This window comes from Schistocerca americana, chromosome 8 (genome assembly GCF_021461395.2).
Source record: "Schistocerca americana isolate TAMUIC-IGC-003095 chromosome 8, iqSchAmer2.1, whole genome shotgun sequence".
NCBI classification, from domain to species: Eukaryota; Metazoa; Arthropoda; class Insecta; order Orthoptera; family Acrididae; genus Schistocerca; species Schistocerca americana.
Window position 1 is genome coordinate 237,829,929 of NC_060126.1, and position 18,579 is coordinate 237,848,507.

Genomic DNA, 18,579 nt, shown 5'->3' on the forward strand with positions numbered 1-18,579 from the left:
GAGGATGTAGTAGGGACCAAAAAAAAGAAAAAATGTGTACTAAATATGGGCTCTAAAATGCATTACCTTATGAGCTATGAGCACTTGTTCCCTAGAAGAGATGAAGAAGTGCTCATAGCTTTAAGGTATGCTTCTTAAAGGTCATGTTTGCTGGACATTTGTTTCTTGTCATGTTCATCTCAGTAATTTCTGGACCACAGTCCTCTACCTTAAATTGATACATTTACCCTTCTCCATTGTCCCAGAAAGTTTGTAAAATTATCATAGAATCACCCTGTTTATTGATCTGTTTCATGGCAGTTATATTAGTCACTAGTTTGCTAGAGACAGAAACAGACTCAATCTTTTGCCACTGCAGCTAATAAAGAAGGGACAGAAACAGATCTAAATATGTGTTGTTACATAAACACTGTAGTGAAGTGTAAGATATTAGGTTCTTTCAACGTATTGCTCAAATACTGGTTGTATAAACCATAAATTATTTGAGATTTACCTTTACTTGAAATTTGTTTCATAAGCAACAAGAACCATACTAACAAGAAAACAACTTATTTATCAGTGAAAAGCTGCATGGAGTCCTTGGAATGTTTTTTTATCATTTTTTGCATGTCCTAGATATATGAACTCACTTTTAATAAATGAAAATGAAATTATTTGAGTATGTGTTCAGCATTCCATGGAAGCCTGATCAATTTCTTTTCTTTTTAAAGGTACATCAACTATTTTGCAACTAAAGCTAGCCCCACAGAGCACATTCTGGATTTATGGGAAGCAAGGCACAGGGAACCTTCTGCTGTTCCTGATCTGCTCAATGTGCTGCGGCTGATGGGGCGCTCTGATGCTGCAGCTCTCCTTGAACGAGAACTCGGTGCTTGGATCTAAAAGCTTAGAGACACAGACACATTAATTGCTTTTGGCACTTTCTACAGACACTGCAGTACTCTTGTGGTACTGATAACTGAAGGTACCAATAAGCTAAGACATGAGGTTCTGCTTCCTGCCATAGAGACTGAATATTTCACAGAAAACAGCTCCTTACTGGTGGGAGTAACTATTTGTGTAATACATTTTAAGACTGTTACGGTGCATACAGTGTTGTGGATGAAAGTGTGCTGGAAAAAGCTATTAAACAATTATAACTTCTTTAGTTACAGAGTACATTCTGAAATCAGAGATTTAGGAATCCATATGTAGTGTCGTATGTGTAAAAGCTCATTGAAATTAACAGAAAGTAGTTTGAATCAAGAACATTTGGAATCTGTAAGTTATATTGTGTATTTTTTGAGTCACTACAGTACTGATGTTATATGGATTATGACTACTGTGTATTACGTAACACTACCTGTGGGTTCAAAACAATAGGTCATATTACAATAAGCATAAATATGTATTGCATTTTTATACTGTATGAGTAATGAAGACAATGTAGTTCATCTTGAGTTATAAATACAACACAGCTGATACTGAAAGAAATGTGCCTTACATTAATGTAATTTTTGCAGATACATTCAGAATTTTTTTAATGCTCATATTTCCAGTTTTATTTCATAAACAGCAGTTGGCAGAGGGTGACAGGATTTGAATTATTTTTAAAAACATCTACAGGATTGTCAAACTCATAGTGCATCCACTAAGTACAAAAATAGCGCTTATTTGTCCACAGATGAAGCTTCATTAGCCATCAGCTCCAGTATATAGTAGTTCTGGGACCAAAATAAGTATATTTTATATTTATTTTCAAAGTTTTGCCCAGAAAATCAAAATAATGTACACAATGTGAGGAAACTGGGTAATGTTACAAGATTTTGTAAACCAGTGGATATTATATGGAAATTATATCAGAAAGTAATGTTACGTTTGGACTGTCTTGAAAATGAAGCTGTTTCCACTTTTAGGATAAATACATGTAACACTTTCATTTGTTATTTTTTTGTAGATATAACTATGCATATATAGCTTTCACATTGCTTCTGGAAAACAAAATTTAATCATCCTGGATTTATACCAGCTGCATTGCAGACATGTAGATCTCAACTAAATTTTGTAAATCAGATAGTGTCTTCTGAGGTTTAAACATCTTTGCTGTGTGAATATCTCATGAAAGTTTCTGTTTTCAGTCAGGCAACATTAACAGTGCAGTACTGAATATATAACAAATGAAATCCTGGGATGCTACCTATTTTACCACTTTAGAATCAACTGTTGTCATCCTGCAGCCAATATTTACAAATAAAATCAATACTTGTAAGCATTTGTGTGTGGAATAGCTCTAAATATCTTCTGATGTGTTACAGTCTCCAAAACCTCGTTCGTGGATAGAAAACAACTAAAGAAAAATGTTTTTCACAGCCTACTTACATAATCTACAGTTTTACCTTCTTACTACATTTGTGCTTCTAATATTCTGGATAAGCTGCAATGATTATAGAATTTTGTGTTGTCCCCTGCACCCTCAATAGGCATATTGCTGTTATGTTTGTAAATTATTTCTTAATTGGAAACATGTTTATTAGATGTCATGAATTTTGATTTTAAAGAAAAAAGAGTTTCCCATGCCTATGAATGTGGCAAAATTTGTTAGTCAGACATGCTATGACTAACGAAGATTCGTACAAAATTTAGTGTATCTCTCCATTTCCTTCATTTCAGTTACATGTTTGACTCACTTCTGATCCATGAGTCATTCTATGGTGATTGTTAAATATTTAAATTATAAAATATAACTATAGAAATTCTGCAGTTTTACAAATCAGCTGTGATGCTGTAAAGTGTTAGCGATTATACATTTAAATGACTGGTTGACGTACACTTGGAGGAATAGGGACCTATTGTAATAGTAAACTGACTTTATTATTTTTTGTACAGTGAGATGATTTTCTCTGTAGTGGGACTAAAACAATTACTCAGAACTGCTGCATCTAATCAATTCAATGTTGCTCAATTTTGTCACTATCTTCTGAAGTATGCTTCTGCATATTTACTTCTTGTATTGGGGTAACATGTCATTCAGCACAGGGCAGCAGAACTACCCTCTCAACCCCTGTTAGGTACATCACTTTAAAATTTAAAGTCGGTGTCATGGGTACCATCACACCCTATGTTTGGTTTCTTTTTGTTAAGTAGCTAAAGGATTACAAAACAGTAAGGGAAATGTTGTGGCGCAATTACATTTCTCTTTTGTACCTATTCATTTATTGTGTTGGTAAAATAAGAACACAGAAGACTGTTAATGACAATGGAACTCCTTTATTTGTTCCAAGAGAAAGAACAAGTCTCCCCTTGTATTGAATAACATGTTCCCAAATCTTGTTTCATGTTGGCATTTTCCTTAATGGTAATTTGAAGATGAGGTTCTTTGAAAAGAGAAGTACAAACTAAAAATGCTTGTCTTATCTGCAGCTCTGTCTGGTTCTGTATCATTCAGGAAGCTCAGAAACTACTGCTCAGAAATAAAACAATATTATGTACTCTAATTGGTTTTAGAAGTGCATGATTTCTGTGACCATCACATACATTTAAAATCCATAACATATAATTTTGACTTGCACGTCTTTAAATAAACTGTCTCAAACTGGATGTGTGAAGATTCCAAAAGAAAGTATATGCCTAAATGTGTGGGCTGCTGTTGTTTTTGTGTAAGACATGGTAATGTGTGTATAGCTTATGTTTCTTTTGTTACTGCTTACTGTCACTTGTTAGGCCAGCACGCATGATGGACTGTTTGTTCTGCTGTTAAAATTCGTTTATATTTAGAGTTGTTTTATATTGTAACAAAGTCAATTAAAGATATAAACAGATAGAGTAAATATGTTTGTACAGAGTTTCTACATAAAGTCAGAACTATTTTGCTTGTATGTATGTACATTTTGTGTTTCTGTTAGATAATGAGAGAACTGTACTTTAGTTTAACCATAATAAAATAAAGCTATCATTAAAAATTCACGTTTTAAGTGTTCTAGCTATAAAGTCATATAATCTGAAGACCATAACATAATATCTTGTTTTGTATGTGTAAATGCTTTGCAGTGAGTTTTTGAACATTCAGATAAGATTTAATTGTGCCATAAACTATATTTATTTTTGAGACATGCATTCCAAGAAAGAATGCACAGTGCATGATGTTCCATTGAAATAACTGGAAATGGAACACAATCTCAACTGAAGGGCAGAGCTGTAAATAGTTGTGGTTTCCTGGAAGTAATCACATGAACCCATTCATGAAACTAGTCATAAAGAGATGTGAAACATCCAAGTTTTAGCCAGCATCAGGTAGCAAATCTGAACTTGAAGGTACATGACAAATTTTTGTACTGGACTATGCTCCTACCCAGCAACTATTTCCCTGCCAATTAATCACAAAAGACATTAAATATGGTTTCACTCACAAGTAACAAAATATGCAGATGTTTAAACTTGACATAATGTGATGTACAGTTTTGTGTTTGACAAGGATTTGAACCCAGCACCTCATCACATTGTTCACACAGCATAGTCATATAATAGATACGAGAATTGAACTTTTTCACCAGCAGTGAGATGTTTGAACCTGAAATGAAGAGACAAATGAGTAATTTTTACTATACTCAGGATTCAAACCTGGTATCTATTGCCATTGTTTTCTGTCCACAAATGGATGTTAAATATGAGTTTCTTTCACCTGTAGCAAAATCTGCACATACTTGAACTAGACATAATGCAATGAAGATTTCTGTGCAGACTGGGAGTGGAACACTGCACATATCACCATTGCTCACTACATAAAAAGAGACGTTGACTACTGAATTCTTTTTCACGAGTAGCTAGGAGTGCCATGTTTGAACTTGAAATGATGTGATAAGAAGTCCCTTGTCTGACTGGAAGTCAAAATCACCACCTGTCATTGATGTCAACAAAACACATATGGAGACGTTAACAATCAAAATTATTTTTCACAAGAGTCTGAGTATACACATGCTAGAAGTTGAAAAGATATGATGAAAATATTTGTGCCAGGCTAGGATTTGAATCCAGATGAAGATGTTTGTGACCCATTAGAAGAGTAGCAACTTACGTATGTAGCTTTTTCTGTGTGCATCTATAGTTTCATACTCAAATTTGTTGCATGTTTGCGTATTTAAGAGGTGCAGTCTCAGACTTTTGTAACTCTGAGATGTAGATTTACACCATCTGCAGCATGGTTGTCACTTGTATTGAACAATCACTGATCAGACAGTTCAGTTGGGCACTAGACTCTGTTCATGAACCACCAGAAAGTACGTTATTTGTTTGTTTCTGCCAGCATCCAGTGAACTACAGTGGCGTACAAATTAGAAGGCAGCTGCATAATGCATTCTCTACAGAAAGAGATGAGAATTCACTGCGATGGCACCAGTGTGCTCTCTCTCTGTCATACCTCATACTCCAGTCATTGCCTACCGCAGTGCTGGAAATGCCGAAGTGAGCGCTACACTGGACTGTTCTTTCTGCTTCTGACTCTCCCTGTCAGAATTTATATGGTCAGAAAACTATGTCTGCATTTCTTGTTTTTTTTTTTTTTTAGGCATGGACTCAGAAAACTGCCTGAGCATCATTGGACTATTTCAGATACTGTGACAGAGTGTGGCGTTGATTTATTTCTCTCATATTTTTATGTGTTTCATTCAATTAAATAACAAAAAACACTATAAATATGTATTATAATAATTACTTGAATTATACATACTGTGAAAGTATGTAAGAGGGGGTAGTCACAGTTAACAAATTATTCAATGTTACAATTTCATCAACAAAATTATGTATTCAAAAAAAAATAAAAATTGTGTCAACAGAAGTGGACAACTGAAGTCATTACCAATAGGGGATAAATAAGGGTATGAGGACAGGCAATGCGGCTCTATCAGTGTCATGAGGATCAAGGTCAAAACCACCCCTCCGGCTCTCCTTTCACTTCCCCTTGTCTAAGATTTTGGCGCAATTCAAGACAGCTGGCATTTTATTAAACAATTATGGTGAAGCAGGAATGATTTTATAAAACAGTTAGGCATGTCATTACAAATAGCACAAATTTTATGACCTGTTTCATCAATTACCCTGAAGCAGGGATTTTTTTTTAGACTATTAGCAATCCACCTCAGCTTTGTATGGATAGAGCTAAGTATCTATGGCTGGACAACTTTCCTAATGTACTAGTAATTTTGTTCATGGGCCACTGCATGTAACTATTACTAAAATTCTAATGTGAGATCCAGTCACTTGGCAGTTGCCCAATTCCAACGCCAATATGGTGCAACCTGCTTTTTGTGTGTAACCTTTTCCTGCATTTAGAATGTAACACCACTACAAAGCACACTCTGCAATGTAACATTGGTAGGATCCACCCTCTGCAATGAAAGATTGCCATGAAGCAACCTTCACCACATACCATTCATAACAAACATGCCACATATGATTGGTAAGAAGCACCCTCTGCCACACAACATTTGCACACAGCATCCCCTGTCACATAATATTAGTGCAAGGGACCCTTCACCACCAGACAGCAGCACCAATCTTTGTGAGGTATTGTTTTTCTAAGGAATTCAGCCATTCATCACCAGATGGCAATGGCATTGTTTTCACAGTAGTAGGGGACTTTGATTTATGTGGTTCAGCCAATTTAAACAAACATTATATATGCAAACATTGTGTGCAGGTCAGTCTATGTATTAGTGAAAACTGTGTCAGAATCCCTTGACTAGCTCCTGAGATTACCCCTAACTCACAGGCAGAATCACAGCAGGGGACTTTAATTTACATATGTACAGCAAACAGGCATTTCACTAAACAATTGTGCTGTGGCGAAATTTTATTAGAAACAGTTATACTGGAGCAATTGTCTTCATCACACTGCTGTGCAAGTTGGGAGGCAACACAGAGGTTTACTGCACATTCTGTTCCCAGCTACAGGCCCTATATAACCTCTCCACACCATGTTAGGTGATTGTATGCCACTATGTTGTGCCACACTCAGGCAAGGCCAAGCCACCAGCCAGGCATGAGAGTTGGGATATAGGAGGAGCTGCTGCTCACATCTGTCCACTCCACAGTTGGAAGATGAAATATACAGGGTGCCCAAGGAGAAGTCCTTAATCATTTCTGGGACACCGCTAATTTTTGTCCCTTTATTGCAGGTAATCTGAAAGATGTTGACCACAGAACAACAAATCAGCATTGTAAGGTGAAGACTCAACAGACTGCCCTTTGCTCAGATCAAATATAGTTTCATCAACATTATTATACCGAAGCCCCAATGTGAACAACCATTAAAAGTTTGATCAACAGTTTACGGTGACTTGGGAACGCTTAAGCATTCTGGGTGGCTATCAATGTTGCAGGAAACTGTGGAGGCCATGTGATGGACTACGGAGGAGAGTCCAAAAACAGTGACACATTGTCTCAGCTGAGAACATGAAATCCCATAGTCCAGTCTTGCAAACCCTACACTTCATACTGAAGAAAAAGGCCTATTTCTTTTAAAATTTAAACAATTTATGGTTATTTCACATTTTCACAATTAAAAATACTTTTTTCAGCAGAACATCTCGTTTATTTCTTTGTGTAGCATACATGCTGAGTTGCAGATAAGGAAAACAAAAAGACTGTCACAAAAAAAGCTTTCAGCCAGTGAGGCCTTCATCAAAAATAGACGACAGATGCTCAAACACACACTCACACAAAAGCAACTCACACATGACTGCAGGCTGGTAATTGAAGTTTCAGTTGCCAGAGACTGCAGTCATGTGTGTGTGAGTTATGTTTGTGTGAGTGTCTGTTTCTGTGTCTGTCATCTATTTTTGACAAAGGCCTTGCTGGCTGAAAGCTTTACTTGTGACAGTCTTTTTGTTGTACCTATCTCTGACTCAGCATCTCCGCTATATGGTGAGCAGCAACTTTCCATTTCATAATTTTGTTACATTCCATCCTGGATTTTCCATTATTTCTTTGTGTGTCTTGCATAAAGTTATTTTTCCTATTTTCTCTGATTGTAATTTATCTAACTGTGAACAATCATATTCTTCACTGTTGCATATGTTAGCTTCACAAACAATTGCCATTTAGCCCTTCCTACTTTCTGTTTCCCTTTGGCAAGAACAGTCCTGTCACAGTGCTTGGCACTGTGTAAAAGTCCATGTCTGGCATTTCCCATTCTGTTCCGTGCTTATTTTTATTGTTTAACTGCATAGCAATGTTTTGTGTTCAAAGTGTTTGCAGAGCTGATGATTTGTGGTGACATGATTTGTTGAATGAACTAGTCTCAACTCCACATTCATTTGGCATTGTTAATGAAACTTCTAGCTAGACACCTTGTAGCCTTAAAACATTTTTTCAAACATTCAGAGTTCATCTTTAATGTGTTTCAAAACATTTAAGCAAATTTCTGTGCAAGTGTCCCTTACATGGACAATCTTTCAATAAAAGAAACTGCACTAATCATGCTACAAAGTCCTGCCTATAAAGAGATGGGAGTCATTTCCACTAACATATATTGCAGTTACTTTATTCATGAGAAGGTGTGCATGACGTATCCAGGAAAATTTGGGAAAGAGTTGAGTCACTGCATGTCAATTTATCACTATCTACATTATACTCCGCAAGCCACCCAATGGTGTGTGGCGGAGCGCACTTTATGTGCCACTGTCATTACCTCCCTTTCCTGTTCCACTCGCGTATGGTTCACGGGAAGAACAACTGCCAGAAAGCCTCCGTGCACGCTTGGATCTCTCTGATTTTACATTTGTGATCTCCCTCGGGAGGTATAAGTAGGGGGAAGCGATATATTCGACACCTCATCCAGAAACGCACCCTCTCGAAACCTGGACAGCAAGCTACACTGCGATGCAGAGTGCCTCTCTCGCAGAGACTGCCACTTGAGGTTGCTAAACATCTCCATAACGCTATCACACGTACCAAATAACCCTGTGACGAAATGTGCCGCTCTTCTTTGGATCTTCTCTATCCCCTCTGTCAACCCGACCTGGTACAGATCCCACACTGATGAGCAATACTCAAGTATAGGTTGAACGAGTGTTTTGTAAGCCACCTCCTTTGTTGATGGACTACATTTTCTAAGGACTCTCCCAATGAATCTCAACCTGGCACCCGCCTTACCAACAATTAATTTTATATGATCTTTCCATTTCAAATCGTTCCATACACATACTCCCAAATATTTTACAGAAGTAACCAGTGTTTGTTCCGCTATCATATAATCATACAATAAAGGATCCGCATTTTGCTACAGTTTTCTAATGCTGCAACTCCTCTGCATACTACAGCATCATCCGTGAAAAGCCGCATGGAACTCCCGACACTATCTACTAGGTCATTTATATATATTGTGAAAAGCAATGCCCCCATAACACTCCCCTGTGGTATGCCAGAGGATACTTTAATGTCTTCAGATGTCTCTCCATTGAGAACAACATGCTGTGTTCTGTTTGCTAAAAACTCTTCAATCCAGCCACACAGCTGTTCTGGTATTCTGTAGGCTCTTACTTTGTTTATCAGGTGACAATGCGGAACTGTATCGAACACCTTCCGGAAGTCAAGGAAAATGGCATCTACTTGGGAGCCTGTATCTAATATTTTCTGGGTCTCATGACCAAATAAAGCGAGTTGGGTCTCACACGATTGCTGTTTCCGGAATTCATGTTGATTCCTACAGAGTAGATTCAGGGTTTCCAGAAATAACATGATACACAAGCAAAAAACATGTTCTAAAATTCTACAACAGATCGATGTCAGAGATAGAGGCCTATAGTTTTGTGCATCTGCTCGATGACCCTTCTTGGTAACGGGAACTACCTGTGCTCTTTTCCAATCATTTGGAACCTTCCGTTCCTCTAGAGACTTGCAGTACACGACTGTTAGAAGGGGGCCAAGTTCTTTCGCGTACTCTGTGTAGAATCGAATTGGTATCCCGTCAGGTCCAGTGGACTTTCCTCTGTTGAGTGATTTCAGTTGCTTTTCTATTCCTTGGACACTTACTTCAATGTCAGCCATTTTTTTGTTTGTGCGAGGATTTAGAGAAGGAACTGCAGTGCGGTCTTCCTCACTATCTTTAGGAAAGCATTTGTAAAGAATCTCAGCTTATGAAATTGATGCTAAACATTGCACTGACATTTAGAAACATGATAACTCAAGGAAAAAGAAAATCAATATATCCAAAGAACTGACTATTACTATAATGATGCTCTTGAAGCTTTTTGTTCTAAGCTTAATACTATTGCATCCATCATGAAAATAAAATTGTGGTAAAAAAAAGTGCAACACAGCATGTCTGAAATAGGTGTATTTATGTTGATCACTCACATCCAAATAGCTTTCAGCTACTTTTCAGTCACCCTCCAAAAAACACACGAACATTTCTTAACATTAGAGATTCTTTTAAGATTTCAGATGAGTGTAGTGATTAAGAAAACAAGCTTTTTTTAAAAAAATGGGTTAATGCCTCTTACCTAATCAAAAATCCCAGATGGCAGCTGTCCCTTTCATACTCTTCAACTATATTGCCTCAACTAGACTGGCTGCAACCACCCTTTCCTGCTTGGTTGACAGCTATCACCACATTTGTCACTGTTTCCTCATGTCCGTCCTCATATATCTGCCACCACTGCCATCACTGTCAGAGTTGTTATCTGTTGCTGTTGTCATTGCCTCATACATTAATGCTGTCATCCCCTACCACCTTAGAGACATTTCATCACCACCCACTTCCTCATTTTCTACAAATCCACTACAGCCCACCATCATCATCCTCACAACTGTCCACACTGCTTAACATCATTCATGACTTCAGTAATCTATACTTTCCTACCTCCTGTTCTCACTGTCACTATGCAGGTCATGTCCTTTTGCCCACCACCCAGTGTCTGTCCTCCCCTACCCATGACGTCTGTCCCACCACAACCATAACTTATGCATGTCTTTCCCTTCTCAGTTCTCTTTGAGCAAAGAATCGCCACCAGATATCACTTTGACCATTGTCTCTCTCTCTCTCTCTCTCTCTCTCTCTCTCTCACACACACACACACACACACACACACACACACACACACGCATTACAATGCACCAAACAACAGTGGCAATGCCTGATGTCCAGAGCATCCCATCGACAAGCGGCAACATACCAATTGGTGCAAGCCATGTTGAAGAACCTGCACAACCTCCATGTAACCTTCAACAATGCCATATCCCACCACCTATCACCCAACAAACATTTTTCCCTCCAACAGTAACTAAAAAACCACCAAAACATGAAAATTGTTCCCAGTCCAACACTCCAAACCCCCTGAACAATACTGTGGTACATGGGCACAACTACAACATCCTCCCCTACTAATAACACCTGTGTCTTCTCCAGTTGAGGTCCCTTATAACATTACAAACAGCAGACATAATTCTTAATAGGGCATGTGATCACTGCAAATGGCAAATGCATGCTCTGAAGCATGTTCACACGCTAGCCACAAGATTGGTACACAGTTCTTGAGGTAGGCTGTTCCATTTCTCCACCAGTGCAGTCGACAACTGCTGGATGGTGGTTGGTGCATGTGGACATGCTGCAATAATTCTCCTCACATGTGCTGGATGGGATTTAAATCAGAGGAATGGGCAGACCAGGCCAATCACCAAATATCTTTTCAAGAGCTCCTTGATCTGTGCGCTTATGCAATTGCACATTGTCATCTAACAAAATGAAGTCAGGGTCAATTGCACCCCTGAAAAAAGGAGAAAAAGGGAAGAAGCACAGTGTCAAAATAACATTGACTGGTGAGTTACAGTGTTACCTTGCAACATATGACTCCTGACACTACAACAACTGAACCACCAAAATGATGATGTTTGACAAAGCTGGCAATAGGCGGAAACATATAATTCACCCAGGAACACCATCAAACATTATCATTTTGGTGATCCAAGTGTTACAATGTAAAAGGCATGGATGCAACTTCAACATCATCTCCTGCCATTAACACCATAGCACTCCTGTCATATGCATACAGCTGACATGTGCCTCAACCTTTTATGCAATTTCATTTTTCAATTTGTACCAATGACATTTCTGCAAGTACTCCAATGTACAACCATTTTCCTTGTATGACCACTTTCTTCTAATGCTGTCTACTGTTTTGGGGTTATTTGTTACAATTTTGCTGATTTACTCCCAATATTCTGAAATGCCCTGTTTTCTAGATCATCATCCAAAAACACACGTAAATACACATCCCGAGATTACATGACATCAAAAAAAGATGGATCAGGTCATCTGCTTCATCTTGCTATGCCAGTGTCTGGCAGCATCTAAAATGGGTGCTGAAACTCTTTGAGTATATGTATTATGCTTAACAACACCTCACTTAATTACAAAAATTATTGGAGCAGAGTGTATGGGCAAATTTGCTATACTCCTAGTGATGTGTAATCTATATTATGAGTGTATCCAGACAACATGATCAGAGATGCAGCATATCCCTCATAATAGTAACCAGGTATATTTTCTCCGGTTTTTTTGGTGGACTTTTTTTCAATTTGTAGCTGCAGTCACTAGAAACAAATACTGCTCATCACGTCTTTAGTGTGATGCCCATTGTCAGTGGAAAGTGTTGGTTTGTTTTCAATTACAAAAAGGTGATTTTAAAGTAGAATTTTATGTGGTCATTCAATAGAGCAGCCTTAAATTAGAAACTAGTGTAGTTTGACATTTGATTACTCGGTAGGTCTTATCAGGGACATTAAAAACATGAAGAATACCCACTACTCAACAGCATACGAAATGGGAGTTTGAGGTAGATGGTGCTATAATTCGTTTATTGCCACCTCTGTAAATTTCACATAGAGGCTGTAGGAATAAGGTAAGAGAGATTAGAACACAATCAGACATTCTCTATGAATTTGCCCAATATGCATATAGGGCATAAAAAGCCACTAAAATCTGTACCAAACGCCATCCACCACATACCTGTGGTATATATGTAGGCTGTAAATGGAAAACTCTGAAGCCTGCATACCTTAACAATATTACACACTAACAGTGAGATATGTGTGGGAATGCTAGCATGAGTAACACCTCTGACCAGAGACCACACATGGCTTTGTGCAATATCTGGGTGGACTCCAAAGAAGTCACTTCGGGTTGCAACCCTGTACCGTGGGACATCTTGTATGTGATTAAAAATTTTTGAAGGTAATTAGCTCCAGCTGTGAGATATTTATAGAAAAGCATTTTTCTTGCCATTGGCTGTATATATTATATTTATTCTTGGACAGTTTTTGTCATTTCAACTATCATCAACTGGAAGACTAAACAAAAGGAAAAAACCATATGTAATACATGCAGACCAAAGAATCAAAATATAAATCTTGTAACTCTGAACATCAACATCATATACAGTACTCACAGAATCATATCTGTTGGTTTTAAAATCCATATTTCTCACTTTTGGATACCTACTGTCACAAAATGTGGAATGCAACATAACCAGATTTTGAAAATACCTTGAAAAACTTAGGTAAATTGCATATACTCTCCTGATGGTTAGCAGGTATCTGCCATCTCAAACCAGTGTAGCCTTAGAAGACAAAAAAGCCTAAAATCCACGAGTAAAAACATAAGATGATCTCTAACACAGTTGTTGGTGAAGTCAAATGGAACACTAGTTAACTGGACTAATTACTATCAAAAAACAACTATCTATAAGTGTAGCATAAGGAAAACAAAGGTCAAACAACTCTCCTCCTCCTCCACAAAGGAATAACTGGCCTATATGAAAGAACAGACACCATATATATATATATATATATATATATATATATATATATATATATATATATATATAAAAAAAAATTAAGGTGAAGGTGGCCAATGATCTCTTCCGCAAGGGTACACAGCAGGCTCGACCTCTTACAGAAAGTGGCAAAATGTCACAAGTAATGAGACTAATGGGCAGGGGCACTACACTTGTAGCGCATGGATAAGTTGAGAATTTGGGTCTAATGGAAGATGTGCAAGAGCAGTCCATGCAGTTGCAATGACCACTATGTCTGGATGTGGTCAGTCAGCCTTCAGCAAAGCAGTGGTTTGGATGGAATTTACATTCCTGCCAAACGTGTGTGCAGGAGATATTTACACTAAGTGTGTAGTTGTGTGCCATGGTATTACATAGAATGAATCATGGCCTTGTTGTTCTACAAATCTACACTGAAATTTAGTTTTGTTAATGAATATGCTTGACCGAATGCTTTTGAGATAGAACGTTATTTATGGGATGACATAAAAGTCGAACCTGACATTCTAGTGGGAATATACGTATCCATAGTCAGCAGTGTGGTCTATGTCAGCCTCATTAATGAAGTGGCTCAAGACAAACTCCTAGTCCAACACTGACAAAGACTTCATTTCTGTCATTTAGACAGGAATGTTGGAGTAGTTGCAGTTGAACACGTAAGTGTGGGACCATGAACAATCCATGTCTTTGAGCTTCCATTCGAAGTGCCAGAAGAACTGGTGATAGACGTATCGTGTCCTTACGGAACAGTTCTATCTCACATGGCTGAAAAATGAGCGAGTTTAAAATGTATCCTGTTCTCAGTGACATTACACAAGTGCCGATCGAACTACAAAAACATGTTCCATCATGCCTATACATCGCTGATTGTAGGGCAGTTGTCATCTATGACGGACAATCATGAATGTGCTCTGGGTGTGGGGAGGTGGGTCATGTACATTCTGAGTGTACCCAATGAATGTTGTTACAGCTGCCATGGGATGACCCACCAATCAAACTGCATCTGACTAAGCTCCCAATGACCTATGTCATGGCATTACACGATGAGGTAGGACACGCAACAGAAACGTACCTGAACATACAGCTAGAGGTAGATCACAGTGAACCATGGAAGGGCGACAGTGGACTGGACCACCTACCACACTTGCAGGATGCCCTTCAGTTGATAATTTGACAGTGCACAATTCTGAAGTCCTCCATGAACATCAAGAGGCCATGCTGACCTCTGGTCCCAAGGCTCAGCCACAGAAGCAGCAATCACCAAAATGCTGGAAGAAGTGCTGCCTCATGGTGGAGAATGAACAGTCAGATCCAGAAGGCAATGCTGAGGCATTTCTGGTTATAGAGCAGATGACCATAGATACAGAAGAACTGCCATGCAGGGATGCAGGAATGCCCAGCGGGACAGCAACACAACCTTCCCATGACGATGCTCCAGAGACAAAGGAGGAGTCTGATCAATGGCAACAGCATACTGGAGGGACTAGGGCACACAACAACAATGGGATGCTGGGGGCTGGTCACAGGTCCCACCTCAGTGGGGAACAGATTATGCTGGAGGAGCAACACCCCAGGGTGTCTACGTGGACAAGAAAAAAAAATTCCCGGATTTTTCCCGGTTAAAAACACAATTTCTCCCGGATGAAATTACGTATAAAGCGGGTGAAAATATATCCGTGTTAAGTAACAGTATACTTTCCCTCGGAGCTGTATAACCTATCAGTCCTTTGAATCGTAAAGGTCTTATACCGGCGGAGGACGTCCCAGCACTTTAGGAAACGAAATCCAGGAAGAACAATGCGTTTGGAAAGTTGTTTGACGCGAGACAATATGCAGAGTTTATTTTAGTATTGCGAAAGTATACATACAAATTACAGCACGGTAGCTTCGGAAACTCTAAAATAGAGATTGCGTTGAGTGATGCACTTTTGTCAGCCAGTCATAGCTCATGTCACGTGATCTCGCTAGCGAATGACGGCAGTTATTCGGAGCACGAGGCCTACGAGAAAGACAGGCCGCGGCGCGTACTTTACGAAGGTAGGCCGAGCTCGCTGAACTCAGCAAAGTGCGTTTCTACACCGGTTAACACGTAAGCAGATGTGTATGTACGAACGAGAATTTCATCCACTGTTATTAGTCCTACAATGGTAGGAAGTCCGTAGGCCTACTAACAGGCTCTAATTTGATAATTAAAATCGTGCCAAAAGTCGAAGTGTTCTGGCATGAAGAGACTTGTGACATTGCTCAGTAACACGTTATGCACATGTTTTTGAAAGTCAATTACACTTTTTGCCATAGATTGCATAATTTTTTTTATCTATGAAAGAACAACATTAAATATGAAAACTAACTTGAAGCTCGGTCTTTTTTTAGCGTGTGTTACACGTTAAGTCACATCAAATACAAATGTGCTAGTAAAATTTTAAATAGTGGCATAAATGACTTATCTTCTGGGCCCGACATTTTTCAAATGGCTGATCCTCGAAGTGTTACGTTTTGAATGAGAGTTATAACGCCCTGTGATTTAAGAAATTCACAGCACAGTCTCACACGTAACATAAATCATCTTGCGTGAAAATTTACTTTGAAAGTAACGCATCTCAAGCCACTATTCGTAATATTTTCTGGTGATCCGTTAGAAATGTAAACAATTGTGACGTCAGGCACATCGAATGCACGTTAGTTGTCACGGACGTACTGCATAATCTTCGACCTAAAGTCTTTGACACATTTCGGTGTCGGCAAACTGGTTTGTGCATTGAGTAAATTACCCATTTTCTATGCAACTAAACTTTTATTTTGGTGTTATTCTCTGATTTATGTTTCATTGCTGCAGTATTATTCAGCAGTAGTGGACCAAAGTTCTTTGTCAAAGTTCTTTGTCAGCGTATCAGATCTTGCACGTCAAACCTACAAAACTTTAACTGAAATCTAAAACAATGAAAAATCCCGGGATTTTAAAAAATTCCCGGGTTTTTCCCGGATTTGTCCCGGATGAAAAAATTCCCGGGTTTTTCCCGGATCTCCCGGATGTCCCGTGCCGTATACACCCTGCACCCACACACTCTCCAGAGTAAGACCAGAAGAGTGCGCAGAGTAATGACAAACCACATGAGGGATGGCAGGGAACAGGATAAACAAAGCAGCATGTGTACAGAAGTATTAGTCACTGTAAGGAGCCCTCTCTATATTGACAGACATGCAACAAGCTTATTGGATAGGGTCTGTTAACATCAATAGCATTATGACATCAGTAAAAATCAAGATGCTCAGTGGCATATTATGGGCTGCAAACATAGACATAGCACTGTTACATGAAGTTTGGGTGTTTCTCCCCTCAGTCTTTTACAGTTATGATATTTACTGTTCCCTGTGTGGTGAGAGAGGCACTGGCACTGCAATACTGTTGAAGGAAGGGATCGTACAGACAGAGTATTTACCTTCAGCCCATGGTACAGCCATTACCGTAGGTGGTGTACGTTTGATCAATATATCCCCACCGTCAGGATCTGATAAGACAAGGAAATGTGCATATTTTTATGCCCTTGAGGTTACACTGTTGATCTGGGGATGATACAATGCTTACATACTCAGTGGAGATTTTAATTGTGTACTTGGCGGGAAGGACCAACATTCTAACTATAGCCCTAGCCAAGAACTTTGGGAGCTCATCAACAAGATGGAATTAATTGATACACGTGAACTGAAGTATCTCAACCAAGTGGGATATACATTTTTCACAAGCCACTCCATGAGCCATTTGGATCAGATCTATGTTTAAAGGGAGTTAGTGATGTCGACGGTAGACACGGAAATCTGGTGAACTACGTTGACAGGCCATGAGGCATACATTTGTATGGCTACACTTGCTAGACAGCAGGTATGGAGTCAGAGGGGTAACTGGAACATGAACATCTCCCACCCGTGAGATGCAGAATGCCAACACACGGCACGGGACATGTGGCATGGTTGCCTCCATTGAAAAAATTCTTATGGTTCTGACCTACAGTGGTGGAGAGAGCATGCGAAGCCAGATTTATGGAGAACATTCATAGGTTATGGGAAGGATGTTTCTCAATGGCAGCGCATGACCACTGACTTTTACTTTACGGCCCCCTGGGAACTGTTTGCTCAACCATTTACACTAGAATGCCAGACAGCCGTCCCCCGAGTCGAGGCCAAACTTTTACAACATGCGATGCTAGGGACAGTGGGTATGATGATACACACAAGGTTGCAGGATTGCCTGTGCAACTAACTTCCCTCAATGCATTGTGTGATGGAGGAAGGAAGAAGAAAATGGACGTTAATTCATGAGATCGATCATGGCAACAGCTGTTGTTTTTCAACACAAAGGGGCGTAGCACAGGTGTTCATAGATCATTTTAGCAGATTCTATGTGAGTGTCATGGAGGGCCAGAGGGAGCTGGGGACCGTCACGAGTGAAATCCCAAATGCAGTGCATGTGAACAGGGAAGCAGTTGTGCTATCTGAAATTATGCGTGAGGAGGTAGACGAAGTGGTTACAAGAGGTGCCTTCAACAAGTCCCCAGGCCCTGATGGATTCCCATTGGAATTTTACACAAGCCACTCCATGAGCCATTTGGATCAGATCTATGTTTAAAGGGAGTTAGTGATGTCGACGGTAGACACGGAAATCTGGTGAACTACGTTGACAGGCCATGAGGCATACATTTGTATGGCTACACTTGCTAGACAGCAGGTATGGAGTCAGAGGGGTAACTGGAACATGAACATCTCCCACCCGTGAGAT

The 18,579-nt window shown here is 39.2% G+C and overlaps 1 protein-coding gene across 1 annotated transcript in view; it reads left to right on the forward strand.

Annotated features, from left to right (window-relative positions):
• LOC124545710 (netrin receptor UNC5C) overlaps positions 1–3,930 on the forward strand; it is a 227,348-nt gene extending 223,418 nt beyond the window's left edge. Inside the window, exon 14 of the mRNA XM_047124654.1 lies at positions 711–3,930. Within this exon, the coding sequence (XP_046980610.1) occupies positions 711–882 (172 nt within the window). The 3' untranslated portion in view covers positions 883–3,930. The remainder of the gene's footprint in view (positions 1–710) is intronic.
• The last annotated feature ends 14,649 nt before the right edge of the window (positions 3,931–18,579 follow it).